General features: G+C 39.0%; 1 protein-coding gene across 1 annotated transcript in view; it reads left to right on the forward strand.

The window, feature by feature from the left end:
* Window positions 1-9,766, forward strand: part of LOC121393514 (neurogenic locus notch homolog protein 1-like) — a 17,849-nt gene extending 8,083 nt beyond the window's left edge. The window contains exons 6-9 of the mRNA XM_041562349.1: window positions 3,058-3,244; window positions 7,033-7,158; window positions 8,901-9,057; window positions 9,487-9,766. Coding sequence (XP_041418283.1) covers window positions 3,058-3,244; window positions 7,033-7,158; window positions 8,901-9,057; window positions 9,487-9,622 — 606 coding nt within the window. The 3' untranslated portion in view covers window positions 9,623-9,766. The remainder of the gene's footprint in view (window positions 1-3,057; window positions 3,245-7,032; window positions 7,159-8,900; window positions 9,058-9,486) is intronic.
* Window positions 9,767-11,242: the final 1,476 nt, after the last annotated feature.

An 11,242-nucleotide genomic window follows, 5' to 3' on the forward strand; every position in this document is an offset into this window, starting at 1 on the left:
ACACAGTGATTAATAGTGCGATATATATATATATTAATCAGGGTAATCTGTTAAACCTGCCAATATTCGATTTGCTGCATCTGTTGACTTGGCCAAAGCCCATGCGCTTGTGCATTTTGTTCTGTTCAGGCAGCATTGGAGCTTTTGTGCAGGGGAAAGCGTCAGCTTCATGGAACATTGTTCTTCCTTCAGCGGTGGCACAGCCACGGCAAACCGAAGTGTCCAGAGTTCCATATTTTACTAATCAGCAATATCAATTTAATGGTGTATTTATAAAGCTTTAATAATGAGAATGAACCCCCTCTATTGTGGAATTGACTATTACAAGAGCCCAACTGTGATCTTTTCATAAAGTGAGTATCACATGGGCACAGTTGTTAGTAGGGCAGCACTGAGTTCCTGAGTTTGATTCTGGTTAGGGCTCTATCTGCAACAGGGTTGACTGGGGCTTCAGGGCCCAACGGGGCTACCACCTCAGGGGCCCCCAGGCAGTACCCAATGTTGCCACCCTCTCCCTTTGTGGCTGAGATCGGGGGGATCATAGTGAGCGCACACAGGTTTCTTTTTATTGTGTTTTACATAAACAAGTAAGATTCTAATAAGATTCTAAGTTCAATGTTGGACTATGAAACAAGTCTATACAGTTTAAGGTGACTAATAGTATAGAACAGTGGTCCCCAACCAGTGGCTTGTGAGTAACATGTTCCTCACCAACCCCTTGGCTGTTTCACCCAGTGGCCTCAAAGCAGATGCTTATTTTTGAATTCTTGGCTTGAAGGCAACTTTTTGTTCCATAAAAACCAGTTGTACTGCCAAACAGAGCCCCTTGTAGGCTGACAGGTCACATAGGGGTACTAGATAGCCAATCACAGGCCATATTAGGTATCCCCAGGAACTTTTTGAAAGCTTATGTTACTCTCAAACCTTTTTTCCATCTGAATGTTGCTCACGGTTGAAAAAGGTTGGAGACCCCTGGTATAGAAGAACAACAAATTTCAAATAATTGATGGTTCAATCACCTAGACTGTTATTAGATCTGAAGTAAGTAAACCATATGAAACCAAACTTAACAACGCTCAGTAAATATTAAACTCTAAACAAGTAGAATAATATCTTTCAATATGATATAGAAGTACTTATATTGTATTGAACAGGAAACATTCGGAAATTAGCCATTACAGAGTGGGTTTGAGATTTGCAACTAGAATCAAATTGGACCCAAAATATTGACCACATTTTGCACTGGGTCTGGGTGCCCTGCCGGCCCAGTCTGACCCTGGTTCTCACACCTGTGCATTGAGCTGGAACTTTTCAATATACGAAGTGGAAAAACAAGTGTCAAGGGACCAGAGGTGGAAGGTAAATGAGAAAGTGGAAACAGGGGCAGAATGTGTCCGTATGAGGCATCTACATAGAATCTGGTCTCTAAGACAAGTCTTTAGTGGCCCTTTCCCTGCTCTACAGCAACGCAAACTGTATTCTAACATGAAACCGGTTAGAAAGGAAAAGGTAACAACGTTTTATTTGCACTCGGTAAAACATATCACAATACATTATACAATAGGAGCATTACTTAATGAGGAGCAACTTGTGAATCATTGATGCTCCGAGGGATCGCCGTGCCTCCCATGTGTTATAAGTGGCTCAGTATTTACAACTTGGGGTGTGAGAAGCCTTTTTAATTTCAACTTGCCTTTCAGCCGCTTCATTATCACGGAGTAGCCGGGCAATATGCTTCATGTACTGCAGGGTGGGCAGCTGTCATGGATACAAGCTCCCTGTAGTGTGAAACCATGATCTTTATTAACTATTAATGAATACTTACAATAAATGTGAGTGGCACACCCAGGGCTCATCTAAATATCAATGACAAGAGGCTACGCTCTGCGTAATTATAGAATTGAACTAATCCCCAATGATCAAGGTCTTTAAAGGAGAACTAAAGCCTAACTAAGAAATGTTGTACATGATGTTTTGTGCTTCTGTACCAGCCCAAGGCAACCACAGCCCTTTAGCAGTAAAGATCTGTATCTCCAAAGATGCCCCAGTAGCTCCCCATCTTCTTTTCTGCTGATTCACTGCACATGCTCTGTGCTGCTGTCACTTACTGAGCTTAGGGAGCCACTCACAATATACAGTACACATAGAATAGAAATGTCACAATATAAGGCTGATTAGTAATTAATACAGATAATTACTACATGGCAGCACAGAAACCAGTGCAATTAGCATCAGAATTGAATAATCAGCAAACCTGTAGCATCAGCTTATATTACAGCCAGGGAAGCTCATTTTCTGCTGGATAATTAGTGACGAGCCCTAAGCTTAGCTTCTCAACAGCCAATCAGAGCCCACTGAGCATGTGAGGGTCACAGACACTTTCCAAGATGGTGACCCCCTGTGACAAGTTTGAAGTCCTAGATCATTGCTGCTATTAGCAAGCTCAAACTTTAGCCTCGTGCAATAAGTTCACTATATAAAATAGGCCATTTTTAGCCACATTCATTTTTAGGGTTTAGTTCTCCTTTAATTAAACATTCTTTGAAGGCAGTGGTTGCCTACAGGTTCAGTAGCCCCAAAGCAGTGCATGGGTGGTGGGCTTAGACTTTAAACAAGTTAAGGTGAGATTTGAGGAGAATACCCATTAGCTATAGCATAATTTAGAAGCCCAGGTTGAAGTATTATTAGGGACAGTGATGTTTTTATATATTAATATATGTTTTGTTGGACCTCAAAGGTGCCACTCTCTTCATGTAAATATGGTAACAGACGTCATGAATGACATCGGCCTTACTCCAAAGGGTCACTAAACCTTAAAATGTTATTTTATTTTACCAGCACAGAGCACATGGTGTTGTATCTTTGAGGGCATGGTCAAATGGATGTGGCATGTAATGGGATAAATAGGCAAAACAACAGCATGGACAACCTCCTGGGGTCCTTTAAAACTATTTGCAACCCCTTGTACCAAGCACAATGCCTACGTTACTACTGTTTCGCCTACATCATCTGACTTATCATTTTAACCATCCCTTGTCCGTGTTTCCCTTACTGCAGCTCCAATCTGTCTTGTCCCTTGGATTCCAGAACAAGTTCTACTCTTTGCAGCTCAAAAATTCTTCACTCGGAGACTCATATTCGGAATATAGGATCAACGTGTCCAGCGACACTCCCCATTGGTTTGTGAAAGATTACTTGATCAGAGTCCGCAACTATTACCAGTTTGGCGCAGTGTGGGTGGAAGGTACGGCTTATACATCACGTTGACTGACACTTTCTTTGTCCAGGGTTTGGAGAAGAGGTGGAGCATATTATTTGCATTTTAATCTACATTTTTATCCTGAAGAAAACCCTCTGGAAGGATGGAGGCCCAGGATAAATGTCCTTTCTGTTCAACCTTTAAACCAGCCCTGTCTGCAACATGCGGTGCATTTCCAGCATATAATGAGCACCCAGTCTCTATAACTGATGGAAATATTATACATATTGTTTTAAAGAGGTTGTTAGTTTTAGTATGATGTTCAGAGGGATATTCTGAGACAATTTGCAATTGGTTTTCATTTTTTATTATTTTTTGTGGTTTTTAAAGGGCATGTAAAGGCAAATAAATAAAATCCCATTTTTACTTTCTTTAATGAAAAAGAAACCTATCTCCAATATATTTTAATTAAAAAACGTGTACCGTTTTTATAAGAAACCTGACTGTATGTAGTGAACTTCTCCCTTCATTTACTGCTGTGGATAGGAATTGTCAGACAGTCCCTAACTGCTCTGCAGGGAAACAATCATACTTATGAACAGCAGGGGGAGCTCCGCCTTACTTCCCAGCCATGCAGAACTCAAGCAGCTTTGTTTATGACAATCCCTAAGCAGCCCAGACCACACTGAGCATGTGCACAGTCTTGGTCTTGCAAAGATGTATAACAAAGTTACAAGATGGTGACCCCCTGTGGCCAACTTTGAAATCATAAATCATTTGTTTGATTAGGCTTGTGGTACAGTAAGTTCATGTTTATGTTTAGTATACAAAAAACAGCATTTCTAGCCTTATTCTATTTTAGACTTTACATGCCCTTTAAGTTATTTAGCTTTTTATCCAGCAGCTCTCCAGTTTGCAATTTTAGCTCTGGTTGCTAGGGTCCAAATTCCATAACAGTGTAATGATTTGAATAAGAGACTGGAATATGAACAGGAGAGGACTGAATAGAAAGATGAGGAATGAAAAGTAGCAATAACAATACATTTGTAGCCTTACAGAGCATTTGTTTTTTAGATGGGGTCAGCGACCCCCATTTGAAAACTGGAAAGAATCAGAAGAAGACCGCAAATAATTCAAAAACTATAGAAAAGGAAAAAAATGAAGGCAAATTGAAAAGTTGCTTAGCCGTTTTTTAACATACTGAAGCTTAACTGAAAGGTTAAGGGGCACATTTACTTAGCTCGAGTGAAGGATTAGAATAAAAAATACTTTGAATTTCGAAGTATTTTTTTGGCTACTTCGACCATCGAATTGGCTACTTCGACCTTCGACTACGACTTCGACTTCGAATCGAACGATTCGTACTATAAATCGTTCAACTATTTGACCATTTGATAGTCGAAGTACTGTCTCTTTAAAAAAAACTTCGACCACCTACTTCGCCACCTAAAACCTACCGAACACCAATGTTAGCCTATGGGGAAGGTCCCCATAGGCTTTCTAGCCAATTTGTGATCGAAGGAAAATCGTTCGATTCAAAGGATTTAATCGTTTGATCGAACGATTTCTCCTTCGATCGTACGAACGAAGGAAATGCGGTAAATCCTTTGACTTCGATATTCGAAGTCAAAGGATTTTACTTCGATGGTCGAATATCGAGGGTTAATTAACCCTCGATATTCGACCCATAGTAAATGTGCCCCTTAGTGTATTTTGGGGGGCTGGAAGACTTTTATCTACCATACAAGACCTGGGGGCACATTTACTTAGGGTCGAATATTGAGGGTTAATTAACCCTCAAAATTCGTCTGTCGAAGTTAAATCCTTCGACCATAAAATTGTTAAAAAAGCCTATGGGGGCCTTCCCCATAGGCTAACATTGCACCTCGGTAGGTTTTACTTGCCGAAGTAGGGGGTTGAAGTATTTTTTAAAGAGACAGTACATCGACTATTGAATGGTCGAATAGTCAAATGATTTTTAGTTCGAATCGTTCGATTCGAAGTCAAAGTCGTAGTCGAAGGTCTAAGTAGCCAATTCGATGGTCGAAGTAGCCAAAAAAATACTTCGAAATTCAAACTTTTTTTTATTCTATTCCTTCACTCGAACTAAGTAAATGTGCCGGCTGGTGTCGGACAAGTGTAGGTTGTGACAGTTTGTTTCATATATTGTTTCTAAGGCTGACAATAGACAGATAAGTCAGTGCAAAGCTTTTCCATATGAATGGTATCATTCTAAGTGAAATTACAAGAAGTTACTTGAGCATCTAATAATAATTTTAAGGTCCACCAATGTTTCCAGATGTCTTCTTTCTACTGAAATTACACATCAATGAGAGTCCCACAGCAGCCTGTACACCAGTGACTCCAAAACTGTGGGGCTGCCCAGTCCCTCCTTAGGGGGGTCAAGAGCAATGGTGAGGGGACCCAGTCTGAAGACCAGTTGAGCTGAGATTAGAATTCTTATTTACTTTACTAGAGAGCCCAAGTTAATGGTGAGATTTGGTGGATATCTATTTTCAGCTACAGATATTCAGACAGGATGAGAAATAGTCATTGAGCTACAGTAGAACAACTAAGGACACAAAGATGGGTAACAACACATTTCAAGGAAACCTTAAAGGAGAAATAACCTTAAAAATAAGTGAATGTAAAGTTGATGAGGGGGCTATTCTAAGCACTTTTGTCATTTACATTCATTATTTATTTTCTTTTTATTCCAAGATATTAAGGAATACATTGCGCCACCTGCTGGTCAGTTTCCCAACAGTCTGACCAGCAAGTAGTCAAGGAAGTTGTCAGGAGAAAGAAAGAGGCTGATGTTCTTCTGTTTAGGAATAAGATTAGAAATCTTTCTCACATCTTTCCTAAGCAGAAGAAAATCAGAGCAGCCTCTTTCTTTCTTTCTCCTGACAACTTCCTTGACTACTTGCTGGTCAGACTGGTGGGAAACTGACCAGCAGGTGGCGCTGTTGTAACAAAATTCATTCATATTAACACTACGTGTATCCCTTAATATCTTGGATAGAAAAAATATATAAATATGAATGTACATTGCAAAAGTGCTTAGAATAGTCCCCTCATCAATTTTGCATTCACATATTTAAGAATATTATTTCCATCATATCTGTCCATCTGGAAAATTTTATTTTCACGATAGTTCCCTGTAAGGTTTTCTTATCCTTTAAGAGGAATATGTTTATGGACAAAAATTGAGGTGATGTTCTGGTGGCTTCTTGTTCTATGGTACTCAGTACCAGAAATGATCTTGGGTTAGGTAATAAACACATGGCACTTATTAAAGAAGACATAATACTTCCAGAAGAAGGCTTTATTTTAATGTATTGCCCCTTGACTGGACAGCAGTGCCACCATATCTGCTGACTGTAAGTTAAATGGAGAATTTATGACAATGTTGTCTGGTGGCAGTGAACATAAAGCTGGGAATACATGTAAAGAACCACTCATTAGGTGAAGCCACTCTTTCTATTTGGCTGATTTGGACCCCCAACTCAAGATGGGAACCAAATAATTGGAACATAATGGGGTCCAAGTAGATTCATCAGGAGTAGAATTCATCAATAGGCAGATTTAGTCCCTGTCTAAAGAGGGTTTCAAACTGCCCAGTTGATCCTTGTCTGATTTTCATGCCGATATCATTTGCCGGCCAATGGGAAGGTCCCATACATGGGCCAAAAAGCTTCCAACTTGGTCAGGAGGGGCTAATCCAGCAGTTTATATACATACGTGGGCAGCTTTAGACAGACGCTCAGTCTCATGTTACGGAATAATGATTGTGTTGCCTACATACAGTAGATATCTTTTCTCTATTCCAGATGTGAACGAATGTGAGTTTAAGGAAAACAACTGCAGTGACACCGCCGTGTGTAAAAACACTTATGGGGGATACAAATGTGTCTGTGATCCAAACATGAAACTGGAGGCGAACAACTGTGTCCCTAGTAAGTATATTGTTTTCTTTTTAAAAAAAAGCAGTTGAATTTTGAGGACTCCTAGTGGCTGAGCATGATGGGAGATGTTGTTTTAAAGGAACACTATACCTGCAAAATGAATACTTGAGTAACAGATAGTTTATATCAAATTAAGTGGAATATTAAAGAATCTTTCCAAACTGGAATATATATTTAAGTAAATATTGGCCTTTTACATCTCTTGCCTTGAACCACATTTTGTGATGGTCTGTGTGCTGCCTCAGAGATCACCTGACCAGAAATACTGCAGCTCTAACTGTAACAGGAAGAGATCACCTGACCAGAAATACTGCAGCTCTAACTGTAACAGGAAGAGATCACCTGACCAGAAATACTGCAGCTCTAACTGTAACAGGAAGAGATCAGCTGACCAGAAATACTGCAGCTCTAACTGTAACAGGAAGAGATCGCCTGACCAGAAATACTGCAGCTCTAACTGTAACAGGAAGAGATCACCTGACCAGAAATACCTCAGCTCTAACTGTAACAGGAAGAGATCACCTGACCAGAAATACTGCAGCTCTTACTGTAACAGGAAGAGATCACCTGACCAGAAATACTGCAGCTCTAACTGTAACAGGAAGAGATCACCTGACCAGAAATACTGCAGCTCTAACTGTAACAGGAAGAGATCGCCTGACCAGAAATACTGCAGCTCTAACTGTAACAGGAAGAGATCACCTGACCAGAAATACCTCAGCTCTAACTGTAACAGGAAGAGATCAGCTGACCAGAAATACTGCAGCTCTTACTGTAACAGGAAGAGATCACCTGACCAGAAATACTGTAGCTCTAACTGTAACAGGAAGAGATCACCTGACTAGAAATACTGCAGCTCTAACTGTAACAGGAAGAGATCACCTGACCAGAAATACTGCAGCTCTAACTGTAACAGGAAGAGATCACATGACCAGAAATACTGCAGCTCTAACTGTAACAGGAAGAGATCACCTGACCAGAAATACTGCAGCTCTAACTGTAACAGGAAGAGATCACATGACCAGAAATACTGCAGCTCTAACTGTAACAGGAAGACGTGTGGAAGCAAAAGACACAACTCTGTCTGTTAATTGGCTCATGTGACCTAAGAAATATATTTTGTTTGGCACGTTTGTGTGCACCGTGAATCATACGATCCCAGGGGGCAGCACTTATTTTTTAAAATGGCAATTTTCTATTTATGATTACCCAATGGCACATACTAATAAAAAAGTATATTATTATGAACATGGTTTACTTAAATGAGGTTTTACACATGAGCTGTTTTATGCAATATCTTTGTATAGAGACCTACATTGTTTGAGGGGTATAGTTTTCCTTTAACAGCAGCCTATAGGTTCATTCAGCTGAAAAATAGTCTTTAGGAATACAGGTGTGTTTTCTGGGCATGGGGACTACATACTGTACAAGTTACACTGTTCTATCCCTGCTGCAGCCCATTCTATCCCACAAACCCCACCCCTTTACAGTAGCCCCTCCCCTGCATTGCAATTAGGCATTTCCCTGGAATCCACAGAAAATCCACTCATGTACCCCATAAACATTGGCAGAGTATAAGGTACCCAGTTTTCTGGATCTACAGCAGGTAATTGGATCACAACTGGTCCATGCCAACTAATGCCGCAGCTGCCCCCCAGTGCATTCTTGGTACGTTCCAGGGTAAGTTTTCCATGCAACTATCTGAAATAACATCAATATTTCCTTTTGTTCAGATGACAGATCCCAGAATGAAACCCTGACCGGCACTAATTCCATGGAACAGAATACCCTGATACTGGGCTTGGTTCTTGGCTTCGGCATTCCCCTCATTCTACTGCTGCTCCTTCTCATCTGTTGCTACTGCTCTCGGAGGAAAGACGGAAAGGCAAAGTGAGTTTATATTCAGAAAATTCTTTAACTAAACGTATAGCATGTGCAATGCCTGACTGATAATGGGTTGGTGGCTCGGCAGCAGTGAAGCGGAATTAATCTGCATTTATAGGTTTACACCTTAGCAAATACTCACAATGGCGTCACACTAATGCACAAGACCAATAATGTACATAATATGTTTAATAGGGCAATAGGGACATGAGCCCATGTCTATAGGGCATGAAACGTGTAGGGCCCATGGAGATGCGTAAATTTTAAATTCTACAAATAAATATTATTTTTAATGTATTTGCTTTGGCCCTTGAGGATTCCTTTGAGTGCCGGATAGTCCCATTTGCTTTGCTAATTTTGGGAACATTTATCGTTTCCAACTGAAATCAGAGGCTTGCGAGTATGGAAGTGACGTACATGTGTTTTCCTTTGCAGTATTGCCACAGCACCGGATATAATGGTTGCAGAGAATATTCGGGCCTCCAGTTTATACGCTAATGAGACGGTGGCGGTCTACAAGGTGCATCACATTCCTCCATCCACTTATGCACAACGACTGGGAATTCAATGACGCTACTTGGATACAGAATCACATGCACTTTACAGACTTTGATAGGATATTGGACATCAGTGGGTTATATATATATATATACTCTCAATATAGAGTGTTAGTATCATCATTTAATCTCCAACAAGTGCAAAAAGGATTAGCACTCTCAGGTCTTAAAATTGTAGAAAATATTTTTATTAATAAATTGGCTCAAGACTAACGTTTCGACCCCATCCAAGGCTTTTCTTACTTTGAGAAAGGCCTTGGATGGGGTTGAAACGTTATTCTTGAGCCAATTTATTAATAAAAATATTTTATACAATTTAAAGACCTGAGAGTGCTGATCCTTTTTGCAGTTTTTGTTTATATATATATATATATATATCTATATATCTATATATATATATATATATATATATATATATATATATATAAATATATATATATATATATATACTATAACAAACAAGGGAAAGTTGTGCTCACCACTATTTTTTAAAAACCATTAGGCAATGAGGCTGTGACCACAAAATACATATAGACAAATACAAGAGTCCTCTGCACTCAACCCATTATCAATCCCTGTTTTGTTTAAAGGGTAAGGCATTTTTCAGTAGCAGTAGCACAAAATGTCCCTGTCTTAAATATATTGATAATGGGTTGAGTGCAGAGGAATCTTGTATTTGTCTATATATATATATATATATATATATATATATATATATATATATATATATATATATATATTTGTACAAAATGGAGTGGAGTGCGAAACCAGTCCGTGACTTAGTCCAAAACAGGACAAATTATATATCAAACAAAAAAGTCCAGACAACTTGCTTAATGTAACAAAAACGTTTTTACCAAGCAAGAATACGCAACGTTTTCGAAGCTCCCGCTTCTTTATCAAGCATAAATGGTTACAATGACATCACATCCTATTTAAGGTCATAGGCATAGGTTCCGCCCACATGCACATAATGAGTTAACTATAGTAATTTAGTAACAACATAATATATTAGGGACTCAATAGAGAATATGATCTATATGCCTTTATATGAACATGATAAATTTGTTAATTCTGAAGAGGGGTAATTTTGGGACTGATTAATATGACATATCCTATATACTACATTGTTTCTTTTGTCTGAGTAAAAACTAATATATTATGTTGTTACTAAATTGTTACAATTTTTTCCTGATGCATGACCTGATGTTTATAAGAATTCTGTTAGCATTGTCTAATCTTATTAATTTTTTGTGATACAATGGGTGTTTATTGGACACCATGGGGTTGTGCTTAAATTACTATAGTTAACTCATTATGTGCATGTGGGCGGAACCTATGCCTATGACCTTAAATAGGATGTGATGTCATTGTAACCATTTATGCTTGATAAAGAAGCGGGAGCTTCGAAACCTTGCGTATTCTTGCTTGGTAAAAACCTTTTTGTTCCATTAAGCAAGTTGTCTGGACTTTTTTGTTTGATATATATATATATATATACTGTATATAAACATGACCAGTCTGGTGCACATGGAAAACCAATGAAGAAAATGCCTGTGTGCTGGTTATAAAATATAACATATTTTCAACAAAAAAAACGCACTTACAGGGCTTTGTATCAAAAACAATATCAG

The sequence above is a fragment of the Xenopus laevis genome, chromosome 5L, assembly GCF_017654675.1.
Source record: "Xenopus laevis strain J_2021 chromosome 5L, Xenopus_laevis_v10.1, whole genome shotgun sequence".
NCBI classification, from domain to species: Eukaryota; Metazoa; Chordata; class Amphibia; order Anura; family Pipidae; genus Xenopus; species Xenopus laevis.